Here is a 24,280-nt window from a genome sequence, read left to right as displayed (position 1 = left end):
AATCTCTTCCAAACTGCCTTGTAAGTCCCCATTCTGCGGCACAATTTTTACTGCAAACTGATCTCTGCTTCCTAGTTAGTAAGTTGAAATTTTCCCCCTCATGCCAGCTGTTATGTACTCAAGGCTTTTAAATGAATCTTTATGATAGCTTAAGAAAAACTTGATTAGAAAGCTCAATAGCCTGCAAATTGTTCATTGGATTTCAAAGCAAAATGAAAAATTGTCGCTAGGAGCCTCACTGCATCTTCTTGTTAAATCCTTTTTTTCCTGTACTATAAATAACTGAGAGTTAACTAAATTTTGTGATGTTATTAAAATTTTTCAATGATTTGCTTTTATGAAACTCAAGTGAAATAGTGTAATTGAAAAAACATGCAAGAAAAACCTACATCAAAAGTCTCATTATTTATATTTTTTGGTACTAGATGTGGGTGAATGGCTCACAGTTTAAATATTCTGCTAGAAAATGTAGGAGTGTGGTAAAGGATGACCCAGAAAGATTTGAGGAAGAAAGAGAAAAACCATTATTTAAAAACAGATGTCCACAGTAATAGTGTGAAACCACAGGATCATGGCTAAGTTGTATAGAAATGGTTTTAGGTCCAGTCTTTGGTGAAAATCTCTTTGGTGAACGGGATTTCTTTCTTTTTGATTCCTACTGCAAAGATGTGAAAAACATTAAAACATTTCACGGTATCAAAAACAGATGTTCTGGAAGGAAATTGCGGTAACGATGGACTAACACAGCCTATGTAAACTTATCAAAGTGTTGTCGCAAAGAAAAGAACACCAATTTGGGCATCAGATGGATACTTCCTAAAGGATACTTATCCAGAGGGAAGTAGCTTTCATCATATATGTGCATTAGCTTCCTAGGTCTGCGGTAACAAATGACCATAACCTGGGTGGCTTAAAGAGTCAGAAATGTCTATCAGTTCTGGAGGTCAGAAGCCCAAATCAACGTGTTGCTAGGTCTGTGCTCCCTGTAGGACCCTAGGGGAGAATCCATTCTTTGCCTCTTCCAGCTTTTGGTGGCCACCCACATTCCTTGGCTTATGGCTGCATGACTCCAGCCTCTGCCTCCTGACCCCACTGCCTCTTGCTCTTTTGTGTGTCTTCTCCTCTGTGCGTGTGTCTCTCTCAAACCCTCTCTTAGAAGGATGCATGGGATTGCATTCAGAGTCATGCAAGACAAAATCTACTTGGATAATCTGAGTAAGTGCCTCCTCTTAAGATCCTTAACTTAATCACATGTTTTGCCACATAAGGTAACATTCATAGGTTCCAGCGTTTTGATGTGGGATCATTGGGAGGGTCCACTTTTTGGCCAGCACACTCTATGGTAAAACCGCATGGTAGGGTCTCCAACCTCCTCAAGTTAGCCTCTGATTGGTTATTACCCATGCTGTCAGTAGCCAAGTTTGAACATGGTCTTGTTAGGATGGCTTCCCTAACCAAACATATTCAAGATATTCAACCCAGAGCTGCCTAGTGTATTGGCGTGAAAAAGAGAAGGTAGGCTCAGAATCATCCATCCAGTTAGAACCCCAAGTGCCCACCAGCAATGTGATTCTCCATGATTCCTGCTGAACAGGTTAGCATTTGCAATGAGGACAGTAATAGGACCTCTAAGGAATATGGTGTCTTTCTTGAGATACGCAGATATTCTAGAATAGTGGTTGACAGATGAACAGTGAAATCAATTCATGGAGGTAACTTAAGCCCAAATAACCATATTTTGGGAATATAGACATTTAATTACCCCAATTTAAGAGGTCATTCGAGTAGAGGATACGAGTAATACACTAGTGTTGAGACCCAGGTAAAAATATATGCAAACCTGTAGACAAGGCTAAGTTCATGCAGCCTATGCATTTGGTGCCTGAGAGTAAGTACCAGAATTAGGGTGGCTTTGCACCTTTCCTGTCCTAGAAATTCTTTCTCGATGATATATTTTCCTATATTTTGATTTTCCTTGTCTGAATATGCTATGGTCTGAATGTTTGTGTCTTTCCAAAATCCATATGTTGAAATCCTAATGCCCAGTGTGATGGTATTAACAAGTGGGAGGTGAGTAGTTCATGAGTGCGGAGCCCTCATGAATGGGATCAGAGGCCTTATAAAAGAGCCCCCAGAGAGTTCCTTAGACCCTTCCTTTATATGAGGGCATAATCAGAAGTCAGCAGTCTGCAACCCCGAAGAGGGTCCTACCATAATCTAGCCACGCTGGCACCAAAAACTTGGGACTCCCAGCCTCCAGAAGTCGGAGAGGTAAAATCTAGCTGTTGATAAGCCACCCAGGCTGTGGTGTTTGTTACAATAGCCCAACTGGACTAAGACAACATGAATCGGACCGTTCTACCTCAGATCCCAGTGATCTGTCCCTTTTAAATGTTGAATCAGGAGCCAGAAGACCTGCCATTTGCTAACTATGAAGCCTGAGAACAATCACTTCCCATCTCTTCTTCTCTTCACTGTTTCCATCTGTTCAATGGGAAACCACGTGAATATCAATCTCACAGAGTTCGTGTGTCTGTCTGATGAGACGACATATGAAGAGGTGCCCTGTAAACCGGATTGTAGTCTTCCTAGCATGTGGCTATGCTCCTGGTCTTTCGTCTTTAGTCTGATGCTTGGTTATAGGGTCTTATATATATATTTTAAATAAATTGTATTTATTTTGAGAGAGAGCACACCTGAGTGGGGGTGGGGCGAAGGGCAGAGAAAGAGGAGAGAGAGAGAATCCCAAGTAGGCTCCATGCTGTCAGCACAGAGCACGACGGGGCTGGAACTCACGAACCGAGACATCATGACCTGAGCTGAAATCAAGAGTCAGACGCTTAATAGACTGAGCCACCCAGGTGCCCCTAGTCTTATATTTTTTAAATGGATACACAGATTTTCTTCTCTACCAGGGTTTTTGGTGTTTAATGACATAGACCATGTATTATGTGTTTTTTGTATCCACTTTCACTATAACCCTTTCAGTGTCACAGGGCCAACAGCAATAGCTCAGCAAATTGTAATCTGGGTGGAGATAAGAACCTTGGCTGTGTGAGCGAACCCCTGCTCTGTACTCTATGGTAAAGTTCTCAACCTCTGGCGAGCAAAGGAATCGGCCAAGGGGCAGGTTGAAAAATGACCATTCCTTGGCTCCTGTCCAATATCTCCACATTTGTACATGGGACGGGACAAGGAATCTGCAGTTTAAAATGAAATCAAACAATATGTTTATTATGAATTATATTTATATTGTTATAGCACTGAGAGAGTAAAAACATCAAAAATTAAAGAAAACATACTATTTGATAGTCACAGATCTTGAGCAAAAATTGTTAGGTAGTTTTAAAAAGAAGAATATATTTATATATACCAGTTGGAAATACTATGATTTCTTGTTTTTTTTTTTTTTTTTTTCTTCTGTAATTCTGTCTGGGATGGGATAGTGCCTTATCTTTGTATGTATATCTTGATGATGATGATGACGCCAAGGAGTGAGTTATAGCCTCACGCACACTGGGCAGATACAGTATCTGTTCCTTGACTGTGTTTTAACATCACTGTGATTCCTGTCTTCCCAATGCCTAGAACGCCCATTAGGTTTCACAATTCTGACTGTAGCTGTGGCCAAGACATCCACATTACTTCCACAAAGCTGTGGTTCATTAGAAGAGACTCTGAATTCTCTCTCTCTCTCTCTCTCTCTCTTCGTTTCTTGATATGAAATTGGCATGGATATTTGTAACACACACCCCAGATGACTCTAAGCAGCCACTAAGAAACACTGTACTAGGAATAGACAAGGAGCCGATGATTTTGATTTTCTTTTCGTCAGCTAAGCTCCGTTTGTTGCACCAGAAGAGAGGATGTGGTTTAAAATAAAAGAAGACAGAAGATGTGCAGTGAAAGCTCTTGGATGGGAGGAAACAGGATCTGGAGTTGGTTCATTTGAAACATGTCCCAGAAATTTGATCCCAGAGCAGCGTTGGATGCAGTGCCCATATCCTGAGCAGCCACAATGGAAGAACGGGTACCCATTGTGTACCAGCCCCTGTGCTGGGCGCTGTACATCGTTACCACATTTGCTCTCATGTCCTGCATCCAGCAACGCACGACAGATGCCTGACATTCATGTTGTTACATTTTGCCAATAGACTAAGTGATTATAAACCCATCTTGCTAGCTAATTGCTATTTCCACTCTAGGAGCATTTTTGGAGATCTGGGTGCAACTACTTAAACATTTTAAGTGCAGGGTAGAGCTATTTATGAAGACATGGATGGCAGATAGAGAGGTTTCAGACTTAAGACATCTCCAACTCGGATATTTCCATCTGATTTTGCTATACGGAGGGTTTTTCTAAGTTGTCTCCATCAGATTTAGAATAACGTGTCGATGAAGATTAGCATTGTCCCCACCAGCTAAGCCTTCATTAATTCACGATTGGGAGAAATGAAAAAGTCAGGACATATCATCCATTCTTTGCCATGAGCTGAGACAGCCAGCCAGTAAGTTCACAGAGCTCTCCAGGTTTTTGCCCATGGGTTGACATTTGTACCCCAATATATATTTTTTATCGTTTATTTATTTTTGAGGGACAGAGAAAGACAGAGCAGGAGCAGGAGAGGGGCAGAGAGAGAGGGAGCCATAGAATCTGAAGCAGGCCCCAGGCGCTGAGCTGCCAGCACAGAACCCAACGTGGGGATTGAACCCACGAACCGTGAGATCATGACCCGAGCTGAAGTTAGATGCTTAACCGAATGAGGTACCAAATAATGTTAATAATGGTAATTATATAGTGTGTGCTAAGTAAATGAGGGCTTTGCCATTGAGAATATGAGACTCAAGAGGAAAGAGCGGAGATAACTAGCTTTCAAAGAGGACTGAGGCCCCCAAAGACTTCAGAATGAATTAAATCGAGACTTACATTAAATCTTGAGTTACTTGTCTGCCTGGATCGTTTTTCCGCCAGTAAGTCTTTGACCGTGTGCTTCACTCTCACGCCTTGATACACGCGTTTGCTGTAGTCTCCTGTGACTTAAGCAAATGGAATAGTAACAATCAAATGTGGATAGAGTAATAGGTTAACCTCCCCAGGGACGCATTCAAGGCCTGACAATTGTGACACTGTTTGCTCACTGCAATGATAGACTTCTTGAATTTGCAGTGGCTCCAAAAGAGGACGTTTAGTCTTCCCTCCTTGATAGAAACTCATCCAAGTTCTGTGTAGGCAGAAAAAACTCCCCCCTATTCCATCTTCTACGCAACAGCTCCTCAAAGCGTCCTCTTTTTTGTACTCTGACTTGTCAAGATTTATTCCGGGAAGGCTTATAATTTATGCTTTAATCGCAAGACAGGAATCAGATGCAACTTATTACCTGATGCAAAAGTTAGATTTGCATGCTTCAGTTTATGGAGTGACAGTATTCTTGCCGTATTGTATTTCTACCTGATGTGGGTGAGCAGGTCACCTCGACTGTTTTCAGATTGGGTTCCTGAGAAGAAAATCATGTGTTCCTGTTTACTGCACTAAATTAAGCAGTTTTTATTTTTGAAAATACAGTCTTTCGACACGGGGAGTTGCTGCTTTGAAACTAGGTCAAGGATAAGGGAAGAGTCGTTCAGTCATTCAACAAATATTTGTTAAGCACTTACTACAAGCACCGACTGAACATATTACAGTGCTCAGTAATTTACTTGCATTATTTCACTTGAGCCATTTTAAAACTTTTTTTTTTTTTCTTCAACGTTTATTTATTTTTGGAACAGAGAGAGACAGAGCATGAACGGGGGAGGGGCAGAGAGAGAGGGAGACACAGAATCGGAAACAGGCTCCAGGCTCTGAGCCATCAGCCCAGAGCCTGACGCGGGGCTCGAACTCACGGACCGCGAGATCATGACCTGGCTGAAGTCGGACGCTTAACCAACTGCGCCACCCAGGCGCCCCTCACTTGAGCCATTTTAAAAAGGAAGGACCTGAAGTCTGGGGCTCAGTTATCTGCCAAGGTCTCATAGCTGCTAATAAGCCATAAGAGCTGGGATCCAGACGTGGGTCAGATTCTAACCCTAACAACTGGAAAAATTAGCTATTTTTTACCATGAAGAAATTACAGAGAGATAACAGACTATAGAGAAAAATGTGTCCCCAAGGTTCTGAAATTGACAACTCTGTTTCTGGGGATAGTGAGTTCCTTGTTAGCGAGGACGGTCAAGCAACGGTAGAAGAACCTTTTGTTTAGTCAATTGGAGAAAGCATTCAAGCAATAGATCGTAGTTAAACTGCAGGAATTATAAGATATTTTGTAAGTCTGAAATCACTGTTCTATTGTAGGTTGGATAGTTTCAATTCATTTTAACCGAGCTGTTGCTGGTGTATTAGCAATGCCACCTGGATTCGGTATCAGTGCACTAGGCAGGATGTACCCACGTGTACGCACATGTATACACATATCACCAAAAATATTCTCTAATCTGCTTAAACTGGTAGATAGTCTAGGATATATTTGACTTATGAGTCAAATACCATCACAAGGAGAATAAAAGGAAGGAAGAAAGGAAAAAATAACACAATCCAAACCAAAAGCAGAGCGACCCATGGGATGGAAGAGGTTGCTGGCCCAAAAAGCAGTGCCTACGTGAGCACATGTTACTCTAGTCACTGCGCCGGGACAATCGTAACCTCTCAGGCCCATTTTCTTTGTCTGTAAAATCTCTCTGCAGCGTTTTATAAGACAGGCATATGAAAATATGCCAAACTATTAAGTGTTATACAAAATGCCTATACAAAATTAAGAGGAAAAAAAATCTAGGTTCCAAGGCAATGTATCATTTAGTTTAAATGAAGCCACCACACAAATGATTTCAGCAAAATAAAGTTATTTGAATGGTCCTTTCGGTATAATTTTAACAGGGTCTAATTTTGGCCTATATATCTTTTACTCAAAGAGGCTTGAAGTACTTTCAAATCAGCCTCCAATTTAAAACTTGATGACTTTACGTTTGTTGCGAAGGAAACTAAGCTCTGATTCTAGAGTGTATGCTTCGCTTTTGGAAAAGCCTAAGGCTACATTTACTCATCAATGATGCATTGAAGTATTTCCTGTGTGTCAGGCATCCCGTCAGAGCTGGGGATGCAAAAGAATTTGCTATCTAGTGGGAGGAGAGAGGAGCTTAAAAAATAATTGTAGCGCAAATGTGCTAAGGGCAACAGCAGAGTCACGCCTAGGATATTCAGAAAAACACAGATGTGTCAATTCCTTATGAGGGCGGGGAGGGGCTGGGAGAGCAGGGGACAACACAGGCTGGAGGGATGCTGCGTAGCGATAGGAAGGTGGGCAAGAATATTCCAGACATTGAGGACCACAGGGGCAAAATCCTGGAGGCAGGAACAGAGCAAGGTGTGTGAGGGAGTGAGGGAGGGAGGCCAGAAGAGGAAAGAAACAGCCTCAGTCATGAAGCTTCTGGTGGGCAAAGGAGTTTGGACTTCATCCTGTCGGCAAAGAATCAACGGAGGCTTTTAAGCGAGGGGCCAATACGGTCAGATTTGCATTTTAGATAGGCTTTTCTGGCAGCTGTGTGGAGGGTAGATGTAAGAATCACAAAGCCACAGGGAGATCAGTCATGAGGTTCTAGAAGAATTCAGGCAAGAGATAATGGGGTCTGAGTAGTAGATAGGAGGGCAAGGAGCAGACACTTGAAAATTATTTCGGTGTGGGAGAGAAAGAAGAGGGAAGATTCGAGGGTGATTCTCGAGTTTTCCCCATGGGATCGATCTGGATACATAAGTTCTGGAGCCATCATGACGCTGGTGGTAAAGGAATCAGGAAAGAGGATGGAATTGCTGGTGGGAGGGGGGAGTGCTTGAAAGGTGGAGTCACGTGACGGCACACAAAGAAACGATACCGTCCCGCACACCAGCATAAGCAGACCAGGCTGCTCCCATGGCCTGGGAGGATCAATATCTTGGAAACTCCTATCATCCTCATTCCTGACATACTGGTTGGGGAGCTCTGGACTAAATGGTTCCAGACAGAAGCCTGGGAGCATCCACAGGTGAAGTGTGGTCAGAGGAGGAAGAGAGACATGAAGAAGAACATAATTGAGGACATAGTTGGAGAGGAACCAGGAAAAGCCAGGGGAAGGAGGCATCACAGAATTCAGGGGAAGAGACTTCAGGAAAGAAGGAAAAAGTAGGAAGGGTGGCAGAATGGTCCAGAAAGATAAGGAAAGCAGGGCACTCACTGCTTTCAATTCAGTCAACCTTAGAAGAGAAACTCTGGAAGCCTAGTTAGAAGCCAGATAATAATGTCAAGGGCCAAGACAGGGATGGAGATTTCTTCTTGAAGCTTGAATGAGAAAGGGAAGGTGGAGCTGGATGATAATTGCAGAGAAGTACAGGGTCAGGGAGAGGTTTGCATATATATAAATATACAATATATACATGTATATATATGTATACATATACACTATATATGTATATATATACAAGCAGAAGAGGGGCAAAGAGAGAGAGAGAGGGAGACCCAGAATCCGAAGCGGACTCCAGGCTCTGAGCTGTCAACATGGAGCCCAACGTGAGGCTTGAACTCACAAACCGTGAGATCGCGACCTGAGCTGAAGTCGGATGCATAACTGACTGAGCCACCCAGGCACCCTGCTTACATTTTTATGTCTATATATTTATGGGTGGCAGAGATTTGAGGATATTTGAGTAGGTCAGAGGAAGGGACTAAAGATTTAGGAAAAAGGGAGAAAATGAGGGAATGGGGTTGAAGAGGAAGCAAGAAATTGGGGGCAAGGGCATGAGTTGGCTCTCAACCCCCGAGACTAGGATAAGGAAAGGCCAGAGAGGGGTGGCGGCCATGTGTGTGGTCAGTGGCTGAGACAGCTCCAGCGTGCAGGGGAGCAGCCTGGAGCAGGAGAGTGACTAGGGCACGAACAGTCAGAACAAGGCAGGGGGCAAAGCCAGACAGACAGGTCAAAGTGAGAAAGCACCCCAGTGATCCTCAAAGTGTGACCCCCGGACCAGCAGCACCAGCATCGCTAGGAAATTGCTAGACGTGCAGATTCTCACGCCCTTACTCCAGATGTACTGAGTCAGAAACTTTAGGGCTGGGGCTAAGCAATTCATGTTTTAATAAGCCCCCCAGGTGATTTTGATGTTTTCTGAAGTTTGAGAATCACAGGTATACATAACAGTAAGGACTTTATAGTGCTCCTGTTCGGGTGGGGGCCAACCATAGGTATTTGTGTATTCCCGGCGGGGCCGAAAGAGGAACGTCTGGTGTCTGGTGATTACCAGTGGGAGTGGACACAGGTCTGAGAGAGAGGAGGGGGTGGGGCTGAAGGGGTCCAGCCTGGATCCCCTGTGGGTCTGCAGACAGAATTGGCTTCACTCTTCCCTGAAGGGCTTTTTAATTGGTGATTTCAATCTGACTCACCAATTTGTGCTTTATGTGTATGCCAAAAAGCCTAGAAGGAATACACCTATTTTAAATAAGCTTAACAAATAACCACACGGTAATTAATAGAGGGAGAAAGTTCGTGAGATGGCAAATAAACACATGAGAACTTCTGAAGGTTTGTCGTAAGCAGTCAATCTTACACACCAGTTGGCACGGACTTAGTGCAAAGCAGGGGCGAAATGCCACAGGGGATGCAAAAGAAGTTTAGAACATGTAGCAGATGTCCTCAAAGAGATCTCAGTTTGGTGAGAGAGGTGAGGTGTTCACATGTGAAAGAGTAGGGGAGGGGCAGAACACACATTGGGTGGTCGGTGACACTTTTGGGGGAAGGGACGTGATTCAGGTGGACATGATTGCATGTGGATGAGTTAGGGACAGGGAGAAAGGTCTCTAGGGCGTCAGGCACGGCATGAAGGAACACAGAGGTGGGCAGGAACAAGGCAGGTGCGGAAAGGGTAGGGAACTGGAGTAATGGGGGTTAATGCCATCTCCACATAGATGAATTTCAAATGGGCATCATCCTTTAGCCCAGACCCATCCGGCCCGGACTTTAGACTTGGATGTCCACGTTCACACAGCTGTCTGCTGGACATCGGGAACCCCACGCATCCAAACCTGAACTCCATCCCCCACCCCTCCGCATTTGCTTCGTCTGGAGACCTCCTTTGTCTCAGCTGGTTACTCCCTCCACGCCGCTGGTTACTCACTCCCAAAGCTATCGGGATCCTCCTGGACTCGCTCCCTCTTGTACTTCACAGGCTGTCCTCGAGGAACTCATGATGGTGCCGACTGTTCCCCGCCTGCACCGCTATTGTCTTGCCATCTGTCGTGTAGATTACTGCAGGAGCCTTCAGCATCCCTCACCCCCAGTGTCCCAGTCTATTCTCAGCCCGGTAGCCAGAGAGATCCGTGAAAAAACAAAGCACAACGGTGTCACTTCTCTTCTCAACACCATACTGAAAGGGCTCCCCATTTCAATCAAAGCCAAAGTCCTTAGAATGGCCCCAGGTAACCTTGCTGCACGATACCTCTGATCTCACCTCCCAACACTCTCGCCCTGCTCACCGTACTCCCATCAGCCTCTGAAATGCACCATGCACACCACTTCTGCCTTAGAACCTTGGCACTGGCTGTCCGCTCTCTCTGGATTATTCTTCCCCCCGTTATCCGCGTGGCTACACCCCTGTGTCCCCTTCACGTCTTGGCTCCAATGTCATCTTTTCAACGAGAACACATTTAAAGTTGCATCTTTCCCACGAAACACTCCTAACCTGCCCCACCCCACTTTACTTTTTCTTTCTATGGACCACTTGTCACTTTACGATGGCCTATATAATTTCCTTATGCATTAGGTTTATTGCCTACTGCTGTCTGCTGTTTGCTAGAATGTAAGCTCCACGAAGGTGGGGATATTTGCTTGTTTTCTTACTCACTGAAACATCTCAGGTGCCAATGCCTGAATGGTGTCTGGCACATAGTAATTATTTTTAATTATTTCTTAATTATTTGTTGAAAGCATCCTGTTTTTTGGAGTCGGGGAGGGGTGGTGGTGACATTAACGAACATGTTGAAGGTCTTGAAAAACAGACTGAAAAATTATACTTTATGTTGTAAGTGATGGAAACCACTAAGCGTTTTGAACAGGAGAATCTTGTGATTTTATCATTTGCGGAGAAGATTTGGAATACCGTTTTGGAAGATTAATCTGAAGACAGAGCCTAGGATGGGTTTGAGGGCGAGGGACCACAGAGGATGGGAAAAGGTAAAATAGAGGCTAACCAGAGACAGTGGAAATGACAAGGAAGAGACAGATTTAAGAAAACTTTCAAAAGAAAACACACACATGCACATACATACACACATGCATATGCACAATAAAAAAAGACCACCAGGATTAAGAAGAACAATCAGGAAGGCAGGGAAGAGAGTCGGTTTTGATGGGGAAATAAGAGTTCGGTTTTGAACACGGTGACTTTGAGGTTGTGCTGGCATAATCAAACTCAAATACCCTATAGATAGGATGATGGCTTTGACCAGCACTTCTAAGAAACACCTTTAAAACTATGGTAACCAAAACTACAAAAATAAAGGGCTCAAAGGAAGACTTTGTGGCAATAGGAGGCTAGGTATCCAAGCACTGAGCCTCAGTGGCAGCTACAGTTCTGATGTCCAGGGGACCGCAGGGGACAGGGAAGGTGGAAGTAGGGAGGAGAGGTCAGAAATGAAGGCATATATTGGGGTGCCTGGGTGGCTCAGTCGGTTGAGCGTCCAACTTTAGCTCAGGTCATGATCTCACTGTTGGTGAGTTCGAGCCCTGCATCAGGGTCTGTGCTGACAGCTCAGAGCCTGGAGCCTGCTTCGGGTTCTGGGTCTCCCTCTCTCTCTCTCTCTGCCCCTCCCTTGCTCACGCTCTGTCTGTCTCTCTCTCTCTCTCTCTCTCTCTCTCTCTCTCTCTCAAAAAAGAAATTAAAAAAAAAAAATGAAGGTATGTAATGTACCAGAGTGTTAGCATCAAGGAAGTGAATAAAAGATGGACTATAGAGAAAGGAATAACCAGTGGTGTCCAGAACCTGGCACCTAGTACATGATCAATAAACACTTGTAGAGTAAATAAAATGCCTTAGAGGAAAATGAAGCACAGAAAGGCTATAAGGTTTGGAAAGATAAATATTCTCAGAATGTGGGAGACAGCATTTTCATGAGAGGGGGGACGAAACCCTGTTACCGGGGCTTCTGAGCCATCAGCACAGAGCCTGATGCGGGGCTCCAACTCATGTACCGCGAGATCATGAACTGAGCCAAAGTCAGACACTCAACTGACTGAACCACCCAGGGGCCCCTCATATAAGTTTTAATTAAGCAGTGGAACCTGGTACAATTTCTTTAAACTGTCACCTGGACTATTCTTGGTGTTTTGAGGATTCTGGAAAGTTCTCTAACTTTTCCTGCCCTCCCTCTTTACAGAGGAGTCAAAAATTCTATCAGTATTCCTTTCCCCAAACATTTCCCCCCATGTGCATTGTCTATTTAAAGAATCCACACCTGCATAAACCAGGAGATGCTTGAGAGTTTTTATTCAAATACCCTTAGATACAAACTTGCATTCAGATCAGTTGTCGAGAGAACAAAGACCCGTGTTTCCGGAGAGAAAGCACAAGCAAATTTATTATGAAGAATCAACTTATCCTTTAGAATTTGGAAAAAAAGTTTTTTGTATTGCCATATTGTCATTATGTACATGCAGCAAATTGTCTGAGTCACGTCCTCTCCTTATTGCTGTCTATTCTGATAAAGAATTTGGCCCATAGTACACTTAATGGTACTGTTGCTTTAAAATTGTTTTTGAAAATTAAACATTTTCTCCATTAAAACAAAATAATATAAATTTTAAAATGTAAAATATAAATTATAAAATATATAAAAATATATAATATATATAAAGTTATATATATAAATATATAAAATATAAAATAAAATACATATTAAATTTATATTATAAAAAACACATTTATAGTGTTTATTTGGAGTAAACACCGTATTATTTTACTACTTTACTATTTTTGATAACACCTGTCTGGAATACACTTCTTTGCTGTCCCTAAGCAGGTGCTTGTTATCTAAGGTAAGGGAACAGAGATCGTTTGAAACAAACAAACAAACAAACAGAGAATAAAATAGAAAACCATCCCATAACTTCAGGAAAGAGCAATTCATATTTTGAGTTCTATCATTTGGTGACAGAAAAATTCAGATAATAGATGATGGGCTCGCACATGCTCACTCAAGACAGATTAGAATAAAAATTCTGAATGATGGGTAATTGATGGACAACATCCATGCTTGTACCATTTCTTGGCCTGCCAGCGAAGTACCAAGAATGAGGTCCGGGACAGTCCGGTGTCCCTATGGTGTGTGGCTCGGGGGCCCCTGACCACCGCCCTAGCCCAGCTCAGCCTGCCTCACTGAGGATCAGAGCCCCCTTGCCGAAGGGAGGCAGACACCCACGTAGGAATAAAATGTGCTAGCTCTACACTCTCTAGGGGCTTGGTGTTTGTGATTCCACTCCAGATCTGTGGGGCTCCTGTCATGTCAGGGTTATTATGGGAAACCCCCAGAAGGATACAAGGAAAGGCAAGTTCAGCAATTAATAATGAAGTGCTCAAATATCAACTGCTAGGCAGAAAATAATATATACTATTTATGAAAGCTTCAACTGGAAAGAAAGACTAAAATTTTTAAGTGAGGCCAAATTAGTTAGCATGTTAGGATTTTGCACAAGTTCGGTTCGCTCACAGACCCCTCCCCATGACGACCCTTCTCCCACCCAAAGCCTCACGGCTGCATCCAAAACTTAACACTTGTGTCAATAACCCATTCCGTGCCGCAGCACATGGATGCACTTGTGTGATGGCTCTATCCGCTTATTTTTTGAGATCAGACTTTGAAGAGCTGAGGCATTTACAAAAAATACCAATTTTTCCTTCAAGGTACCTCACAAGGCATTTTTTGAAATACTCTGTCATTATTTGTTAACACTTAAAATTCTAATTTTTTAATCTCAAATTTGTTCCTGGATGGGTGGGTTTTACTCCATGTTGCCACTCACATTTGTGTCCTCAAGAGTGAACAAACTGGGAAAGATCTATATTCAGTTTGAACGCATGAGACAACAGCTCGGGCTGTTCTCTATCACACGTATGTGGACCGCCCTCCATTCTTAGGCTAAGAACCTAAATCAAGATGCATGAGTAAAAGACCTTTCGAGTTCTCTATAAATCTGGATTCCTCTCCTGCACCTTCCTTAACTTTGAGAGCTTACTGAGAGTTGTTCCATTTAACACAACGTTTCGCTCGCCTGGAAAAGAGTGCTGTAATACCTAAGTCTTTGTTGTATAAAAATGATGTTCAGTAGAGCTGGTCTCCAAAACAGATAGCTACCTAAGCTCTAGGCAGCAAAAGTAAACCTAACAATCAGTAACCAAATGTGAAAGAATTATGAAATTGTTACCAAGAGTTCTAAATTGTTGGTCTCTAGTCGCGTTTTTGTACTTTTATATGTTCTAGCCAGAATTTAGGGCTATTTCTTCTTGCCCTTTGCTCTGCATTATGACTTTGTGATGCCAAAAATAAACATTAGGATTATTAAAGTTTTTTTTTAATTTTAATAATTGAGAGTGACTCACCATTTTCCATTCTGGATGGTTCTGGTGAATCTCCTTCTTAACGGCAATGTAGGATATCTGGTGAATGTGTTCTCCTTGATAAGGGATCCTAGTCTCTGGAAAGGTCAGCCTGGTCCTGATGGGAAAGGCTTCTGTACCTGTCAGTGATGCTTCTGAAATGACTTGCTTTAGATTTGATTAAATGCAAATCCTTTGGTGTCTGTTTCTCTACAATTTGCATCCCCAATGTGGATTATATATAAGGTATTTTTTTCTTCCTCAAGATTTTTATTTAGTAACAATGAATTTCCACTAGGAACAAACTCTCTTAAAAGTTTATTGTAGAAGCAAAGAATGCACGATTTGTTTTCTGAACAACAGCAGCTTTTTCTATTTCTTTAATTTAATTTGGAGTTAAATTTCAAAAAATAGTGCTTATGGAAAAGCTCATGTGTCCCAATTAGAAATATAGGTTCTATGCCTGTATATACTTAGGGGTATGTATCACGAGTATACAGTTTTTAGGCATCTTTCAGATATAGATAGAATTCTAGGAAGACACAAAATCAAAATGAATACAAAATAAATACATTTTAATACAATTGGATAGCCTTATTATACACAAAACATAAATATATGATCTAAGGTACAGGTTCTTAAACCTGGTAGTACCTCAGAATTAGCACCGGAGCTGGTAACAGGTAGCACCTGTGCCCATGCCCAATTCTAATTCAGAATCTTTGAAATAGGGCCCAGATAGCTACATTTTAATTAATTAATTAATCTATTCGTTAAAGTTTATTTATTTTGAGAGAGAGAGAGAGAGAGAGAGAGAGAGAGAGACAGAGCACAAGTGAGGGGAGGGGCAGAGCCATAGGGAGAGAGAGAATCCCAAGCAGACTCTATGCTGTCAGCACAGAGCCCGACAGGGTGCTCGATCCCAGGAACTATGAGATCATGATGAGCTGAAATCCAGAGTCGGAGGTTTAACCGACTGAGCTAGCCAGGTGCCCCCAGATAGCTCTCTTTTAAAACAAACTTGCTATTTTTTTTTTAAAGAGTCTTTTTGATGTATACTCAGTGTCATAAACTCCTCTAGAGCAAAAACAAAACAAAACAAAACAAAACAAAAGACAGATTTTAGGTACTTTCTGACATTTCCCTTATTCACCTTCAAGAACCCAGAATTGCTTCTTAACGTAATTTTGGTTCTGTCTCCCAGTCCCGAATAGAGTTAGTTCCTGAACACCTTCAGAGTCAGCCAGGATTGGCATAAGACCAACCCTGGAATTTCGGGACTTGACACAGGTATGATCTACTGGTCCTCTAACCCGGCTGTATCTCTCACATGGCCTTACCCCATTTCGGATCAGTGGGATCTGGAGAACAGCATCTGGCAATGTGCCGGATAATCTGCGTTTGAAACGTGCTCCTGACCCCACGAAATTCTTAATAAATACTGAAGGTTGCCCCCCACCCCCTGCGCTTGCTGTAGCTGATACCTCGGGGGTTTTCAGATAAGTCATCGACTTTCACATCTCTTTACCTTTGTTTACAGTATTCTCTCACATTGAAGCATGCTGCCCTCACTTCGGGGGATTAAAGGTCTACAAATCTTTCAAGACTCAGCACCAATGCTATCTTCACGGAGATGAATTTAATGGCCCATTTCATGGTGCTTCTCGCTTGAATCTCTCCAAGGGCACTGATTTCATGCTGCTTTCCATGCAGGTCAGTGGTTTGCATATCCGTCCCTCATCCCCGACCAGACTATCTTTCTCTTCTTCTCGATATTCCCATAGCACTTCACTGTGCTGGCGTTGGTGGTGCTGTGCACGTAGTAGGTCCCCAGTGAGGGCCGGCCATGCTGAGGGAGCCCTGCCATAGAATCCACCAGAAACAACAGTTTCTGGGTCCAAGCAGCAATATCAGGGGGATTTCGTTCTTTTGCACCATAAAGAAATGTTACCATGAGTATCACCTTTGTCTTTCCATGATCTGAACACACCACTGAAGAGTTTGTAACCATTTCCATATAGGCTGGTCCTGTATCCAAAACTCAAAGACATGATGATTTTCTAGAGGCAGGTTAATGGAGAAAAGCCCAGAATCCTGCAGAAGTTTTTCAGATATTAGATGTCATTGGAAAAGCTGGAATGCATTGACCTGCAACAGATGCTTGCTTGTACTTTAAAATACCCTTTAGGGGAGCCTGGGTGGCACAGTCTTAAGTTAAGCATGTGACTCTCGGTTCCAGCTCAGGTCATGATCTCATGGTTTCATGAGTTCGAGCCCCGCATCGGGCTCCATGATGATGGTGCAGAGCCTGCTTGGGATTCTCTGTCTCCCTCTCTCTCTGCCTCTCCCCCACTCGCATTTTCTCTGTCTCGCTCAAAACAAATAAACTAAAAAAAAAAATCCTTTCTTGTGCTGTATTTGCGTACAACTCCAGAATTGTTTCCATAGAATTAAATACAAGCTAAATAAAAATTAAATGAAAAGATCCCGGAAAGGTTGCTTTCTTATCCCAAGGAAACAAATCTTTGCAGCTTGGAGTGGATGGCTGTTGCTGGCAGGGTGTGGGTTGGCAACAAGTTTTGTCTGTGTTTACTCCAGTTGCTGGTGGGTTCAGAAACATGGCACAGACACAGCCAGGCAGGACGCTGGGTCGAAGTCAGATCTAGTGATGGTCTGGGGCAGCCCGCTAAGGAGGAGGGTAAAACAAGGGTATGTTTTGGTAGAATAAACACAGATCCACATAGCTCAGGCACGATTAGTATTTGTCTCCTTTATCTTGTATTGGGAACACCCCTCAGATATTCCGACCACAATGTTTCTGTATCAGCTTTTTTATTCATTCCAGGACTGGGCACCTGCTGCGTGGGTTGGGTAGCTCCTGACAACCTGGCAGGGGCTTCAGTGATACATTTGCTCTAAGGTGGTTATGGGTGAGGATGTGGAGGGCAGGTGTGAGGGACCCCAGGGCAGGCCTGCCAAAGCAGGGACCAAGGCACCCTGTCTCCCCCACCCTGCCTTTGTTCCAGGGCTTCCCTATTTCTCAGGCCTGTCTTTAAGGGATGGTTACGGGGAGCAGGTAAGGCTGCTCAGTGGCTGTGCTGTACTGGTATAGTGCATAGGGGTCCAGGGACACCCTTATTATAGGCTGTGGGAACAGAAGGGAGAGGCTTCACATGCCTCTCAAATGGAGAAAAGAATGGGCATTGTGACATAATAAGAAATATATATTTGGTCTCTGCCCGTGGTTCCTGACACAGAGCTCCTAAAACCTTTGTAATTTCCTGAATGACAGGGACGCTAGGAGCATTTTGTTTTTTTCTAATATTTGGTCTTTGACTCTGGTTCCTGGCTTAGAGCTTCTAAATCCCTTGGAATTTTCTGGATGGCAGGAGCATCTTTTGCTCTAACGAGGTGACTCTTGGTGGGCTCCTAGGTAGCCTCAGGATAGGAGCTGGTCACCAGAAAGACAAGGCCATGATCAGAGGAATTTTCAGCCTCATGCTCTATCCTCTGGAAATGGGAGAGGGGCTGGAGACTGAGTAAATAAGTGCTTTTGTCTGTATGATGAAGTCTCCATGAAAATCCCTAAACTACATGGTCCAGAAAGCTGAGGGGTTGGCGAACATGTCCAGGCACTGGAAGGTGGCACCCTCAGAGAGGGCATGGATGGAAGTTTCACACTCCTCGGCTTAGGTATCTGCTTCATTCAACTGCATCCTTTATAATAAACCAGGAATAGTGAGTAAACCATTTCCCTGGGTTCTAGAACCATTATGGCAAATTTATTGAATCCAAGGAAGGGCTCATGGGACTTCCTGTCAGTCTGGCTTCAGTCAAGGGTACAGGTGACAACCTGTGACTTGGAATTGGCATCTGAAATGGGGGGGGCAGTGTTATGGGACTAAGCCCTTAGCCTGTGGGGTCTGCTCTCACTCTGGGTAGTTAGTGTCAACATTGAGTTAAATTGTAGGATCCCCGTTGGCATCTGCTGAGAACTGGAGAATTGCTTCGTGTGTGAAAACCCACACATTTGGTGTTACAGGTGTTGAGAGCAGAGGGAGGAGACATATGTCTTTCCCTTAGGCATGAGCAAGCACATGCCCAGTGGGCCCAATGGGGTTCTCACATGCAGACAGAAGTTTCTTTTCTCGCTATACTTGGATAGGTGTGGAGATTGGTGGGGCTCTGGCGGCTATATGTCTGCTTCTATGGCACGGAGGCAGGTTACCGGGTTCTGCTTCATTGAAGATGGGGTCATCGTAATCCTGATGGAGACCGAGCAGAGGAGGGGCTTGGCCATCATAGTTTGCCAAGTAAAGGTGAGGACAGCTTGAAGCGGACTTGAGGTACAGAGAGGGGCAGGCTAGGTACCAGATACGGCCACTCTAAGCCAGCTGAACTGTCATTTAGAGACACCTGCCTGGGATTTGTAATTGTGTGTGTGTGGGGGGGGGGGGGGGGTACTTGGCCACTTATCATTCAGTCCTTCTACATGTGGCCAGGTTCATGGCCATAGCTTTCCCTTGAATCTGAAAATAACGATTTTGCAAATACTCTGGCATTTGGGCATATGGAAGCTTGGTTGGTAGATTTTCTCCACTAGGTGGGGGGGGGGGGGCACTCAACAGGCAGCTTGTATTCCTCAATTTGCATGGGAGGAAATGCAGCCCTGGACCTGCTAGGTCAGAGGAAAATCATTAAATTGATCCTGCTGTTTTGCTGGAGGCACAATGGAGTTACAGCCATAACTGGTAGGGTCTGGAGGCCCCTCCCCAGGGGGGCTTCTTTGGCAGCAGGACATGCTTCTGGGGGAGGCTGATCCATAGCCATAGGAGAGGGCGAATGAGATGGCCTAAGAAGCCTTCGGGAGGCAGTAATTTTATTTCGCAGGCTACACTATTCTGTGACACCCTTGGGACTCTCCAAGAAGCATGAAAGCGCTCAAAGGATCTCTTCGGCACAGGGGAAGGGGGATGGATTTATCTGCTGAGAAGTACACAGGGCCAGAAGAGAGCTCTTGGACTCTGAGCCTTACACTTGAAGAAACCAGTCCTTTCCCTGAGCCTATTCCCAAAATCCCTCAGAGAGGGGATCTTAGGGATTGGGGAAAAAGCTGAGGGAGCTGGTATGTTTGTGCTGAAGGTGAATGCCTACCCATTCCCATCCCTGGGAAGGTAGGTGAGCCCACTTGAGGGATTCTGGCTTCCTGGAAGGAGCTTTGCCTGAAGCTTGGCCCGAGCATACTTCCAGGAGGAGCTTGGAGGACGTGATGAGCCGCCATAACAAACAGATTCTCGTCAGGTGCAGCCTGGTCTGCAGTGATGAGAAGGTCTTTGCCTTTATTTGGATATTGTCTCTCCCTGAAGCTAAGGCACCAATGATTGTAAGACAACCATGATTTTGTGTGTCCCTGCCACTGTGCATTCAACTGGTTGCTAAATCTTGTCAGTCCTGCCTCCATTGTGGGCTCCCATTGAAGGCTCCTTCTCTGGACCTTTAACTTGTTCCAGTCTGTGTTTTCTTGTCTCTGGCTATTGTGCTGGTTTTCTATGAGTTTCTCTATCCCCAACCACCCCCTTCACTCCCCCTATCCCAACCAACCTCAGATCTATGATCATTCATTCCCCAACTTGAAATCCTAGAAGATACCCTAGAGCTCACCAAGTGCAGGAACAGGTTCTCATCTGGTCTTCCACAACGGGGCCCCCACCACCCCCTCAGAATCTTGTTTCGCTTGTACCTTAAACCCTTATGCTCACTGCTTCCTAGGTTTTCCCCACATTTCATTATCTTCAAGCTTTGTCTCACACTGTTCTCTCCACTAGGAACATTTTGTTCTCTTCTTTATCTCCTGAAAATGTTCGTATCCTGAGCTCAGCTTAGAACAAAGGTGAAGAAGCCACACTTCACTCGAGGATGGAACCAACGTTGAGAAATGAAAATAGAGGTGAGCCAAAATACACAAGAGAGAACCTAGTCAGCAGAGCCTGGAGGTTTAGGAACTTGAGCAGAGAGACTAACAGGAAGGTGAAAGGTGGACTGTGATGCCAGTCCAGATATGGTGAAGGGCAAGAACTCTTGAGGCTCAAACAGGGGAAGTACTGTCGTCTGCCTTGGTCTGAGTACCGGGGGGGCTTGCTGGGGCTGGGGTGCCTGTAGAGTAGACATAATCAAGTCTAGGGGCTGAAAAGAACAGTTGGAGGCTCATTCTGAGAATACGTTCCAGAACCTTGGTTCCTGCAGAGTCAGGGGGCTATTACACTGAGCACAATGCTAACCTCAACTGACTTGGGACCAATCTCTGTAGATGGACCACCACTGAACCTGGCACTGATAGACGCTACATTTGGCTGCTTCCTGGATCTACTTTCGTCTGTGCAGACCTCTCCTGTCTGATCCTTTGATTGCTTGGACTTTCTCCATTCCCCTTAGGTTTCTAGAGGTAGAGAGGAGGGAGCCCAGTCAGCAGCCTGGTTTCCTGGGGCTGGACCCTACCATTCTGAATTGACTTTACCAGTTAACAGCCTTGTCTGTATCAGACGCCAAAGCACGAGCACGGCTCTGCATTCTAGAAGCTGTATTTACATGCTCTTCTCTCAGACTGTATCTCCTAGCTGCCTCTCTTTCCTGTAACTCTCCAATGTCACATGCCTGATCTACAATAGACTTCTTCTGGAGGTGCTGACCTGGCCTGCGAACTTCTCTCCTGCAGAAGTGCACGGGCAGCCTTGGTCTTGCTTGGTCTGTAGGGCCTTGGTCTGGCCTCCTTGGGCTGCTCATTAACATGTGCTAAGTAAGACACAAGGAATGGACACCCACTAACAACGCCTGAAAGAGCAAGGAAGGAGGGTTACACCCTGAAACCGTGCATTCTATTGCCCTTCTGTTACTCCAAGGTTTTTGCATAAGCTCAATGGAAACTGTTCTTTGAAAAGAAAGAGCCTTCTCTTTCCCATTTTCCCTTTCTTTCCCTGCTTCTTCACTGTCACTAACTTCTCTACTGAGTCTCCCCCAGATGCTGAATAAGGCCCAAAGACCTCCAGGGTGGTTTACAGTCCTGGGGAGAGATCTTAGGAGACACAGTTTTTCAGTCTATTGGGGAGTATGGGGTTGAGGTCTCCTGGGGTTTGGGGTTCAGGTCTCCTGGATTCTAGTTCTTGCTTTTTTCCTGATAAACTGGGTAAACCCTTAAACAGGCTAGCAAAAGAAATACATCTTTTAATGATGTGTGGCTATAGGCTACAGGGAAATATAGAAAGGCTTTGAGTGTGGGTAGGTTTTCTTCTCAGTTCCCTTTTCCAGCCTTGGACAGATCACAGTTCCCTCCTTGCCTTGGATTCTCCAGGGATATCCTTAAGGGGTGTTTTCAGTTTAAACCACTAGGTGGTGCATCAACCCTATCAGTGGCTCATCAAATGGCTGGCTCTGACAGCTGGGTTTTAGGACAAGGATTTTTTGGGAGGCCAGGACTGCAATGTATTAGAAGGAATGTTACTCTTTTCTTCCTGAAAATCCTGGAAGTCAACCTAAATATTCTTTCTATGACTTCCTGCGAAGAAGGAGGCCATTTCCCCAACTTCTCTGTCTTTTCCCCTGACTCGTTCCACCTGCCCTTTGCTGCTAATTGGAGTAGGAAATAGGACATACAGGAGGACCGTTCTTTGGGTGGTCCTGGGGTGGGACCTCTTCTCTTGTTCATGAGAGACAGCAAACCCAACTGTTCAAGCACAGGCTCTAGATTTATTGGATCAGATTTAAACCTGCCTCCACTTATAAATTTGTAAACAATGGTGAGTCACATAACTTCTCCTTGCCTCAGTTTCCTCATAGATAAAATGGGGATAAAGAAAGTGACCTGCCTCAGGATTGTTACACTGTGGTAGTGTACCTTTTATTTATTAATGCTGTCCAGATTAGATATCAGATCAAACCAAGCAAGCTTTAGTTTTTGGTAGGTTCAGTCTGCCATCTTGCTGGCCCTGGTGAGAGAATGTCTTTTCTAGTCTTTTCTCCCAGAGGGAACTTCGGTATGCCTCCTGCCTCCAGGATTGGGGGAGCCCTACCTATGACCACAGAGCTGGTAGAAGATAGTCAGCCTGTTCCTCTGGGCTTCAGTTTCTTCTAGTTGTCCATGCCCTTGGAGGCAGAGCCTCCAGACCATACGCCAGGGCCCCAACTCAGGGACCACACGCCAGGGCCCCGTACCCCTGTCAGCCTGCTCTGGACACCTCCTCCCTCTGTGACCATCATGCATTTCACTTGGTATTTTTTTCTTTGCATTTCTGGGTCTTCTGTTAGATATAAGACTCTTGGCGTCAGTTTGGTTTCAAACATTTATTCGGTGGCTCTTTTGGTCAGACGCTGGATAGTATATTCTATTCCTGCAAGGGCACTGTTCCTGGAGCTCCAGTAGCCTGGGAGCAGGACCCAGCCCTCTGCTCCTAGTGAACAGTAAGGACTGCAAAGTCCTCGTCAGTCCATTGGGTGACCGCGGGGAGAGAACGGCCCTCTCTTCTTGACATCGGGCTGTCCCATATCCGGAGAAGTCTCTGAAAATCACAGAGGGAATATCCTGTCCTCGACTGATAACAACTCTCCTTCCTTAGATTTATCCGAAGTGTCTGCATTTTATGTTCTTCAGATTTGTCTTCCAGTTAGTGGCTTGTTGATGGAATTTTGGGGTCACGTGGGGACTGGAGGACAAAGGGAGACTGAGCATGAACTCCCTGAGGTACCAGAGGAGGCACGGTGGGGGGGGTCTGTTCTCTGTCACCAAGCAGCTGCTTGCCTTCTTCAGCTGGACAAACAGTCCTTCCCTCCTGACTGCCTCACAAGAGAGACGACCTTTTGGACAGGAGAGGATTTCTGTGCCTACACGAGAAAGATGTATCATCCTCCTCATCGCTGACAGACAGATTTGTGCCTCAGGTTTTGTGGTAAAAATATTGTCTTTTTTTTTTTTTTTTAGAACATTTTAATGTTTATTTATTTATTGAGAGAGAAAGCACGAGCAGGGAAGGGGCGGAGAGAGAGGGAGTCAGAGTCCAAAGCAGGCTCCAGGCTCTGAGCTGTCAGCACAGAGCCCGAAGCGGGGCTCAATCTCATGGACTGCGAGATCATGACCTGAGCTGAAGTTGGACGCTCAACCAACTGAGCCACCCAGACTTGCCCTGCCAACTTTTTTTTTTTAAAGCCACTTTTTTTCTGTAGAAGACTGCTGAAAGCTGTTGAGTGACCTTTCTGCTGAAACCCCGCAAGTGGGAGCTGGGCCCACAGCTGAAAACAACAGGCAGGAACTAACTGCCATTAAGGAGAGAGTCACCGACTCGTGGAGGGCCCCGGAAGCCACCTCCTCTCTGCTTATTAGGAAGTGATGAACAGTCCCTCTACACCACCACCTGCCCCCACCCACCTCCCGCACCCCCACATCTATGTAAGAAAACAAAGGAGTGAAGGAGGAGGCGGAGAGAAAACAAGCCATAGCCGTGTGGTATTTGTGCTGAGAAGTTATTTCCTCTCTGTGCCCTGGGTGATGGAGGAGTGGATTGTACACCACTCCTCTCCTCAAGCCCAGCGACAGGGAGCCTCCAAGGAAATTACCTGTAGAAGGTGGAGAAGGGGAGGTGGGCATCCTGG

General features: G+C 44.7%; 1 protein-coding gene across 3 annotated transcripts in view; it reads right to left on the bottom strand.

Annotated features, from left to right (window-relative positions):
* Positions 1-24,280, bottom strand: part of POU2AF2 (POU class 2 homeobox associating factor 2) — a 72,560-nt gene that overhangs the window by 21,780 nt on the left and 26,500 nt on the right. The window contains exons 1-2 of one of the 3 annotated variants that reach the window (XM_040482931.1): positions 14,648-15,026; positions 4,928-5,031 (exon numbers count right to left, since the gene is read on the bottom strand). In XM_040482931.1, the coding sequence (XP_040338865.1) occupies positions 4,928-5,031; positions 14,648-14,657 (114 nt within the window). In that variant the 5' untranslated portion in view covers positions 14,658-15,026. Of the gene's footprint in view, positions 1-4,927; positions 5,038-14,647; positions 15,027-24,280 lie in introns of those variants that run through there. The other 2 variants (XM_040482930.1, XM_040482932.1) reach the window with 2 other exon arrangements.

Source organism: Herpailurus yagouaroundi, unplaced genomic scaffold, assembly GCF_014898765.1.
Source record: "Herpailurus yagouaroundi ecotype Mexico unplaced genomic scaffold, PumYag 161, whole genome shotgun sequence".
Classification (NCBI taxonomy): Eukaryota; Metazoa; Chordata; class Mammalia; order Carnivora; family Felidae; genus Herpailurus; species Herpailurus yagouaroundi.
The sequence above is the reverse complement of the archived record's forward strand: the minus strand, read 5'-3'. Positions and strand labels throughout refer to the sequence as shown.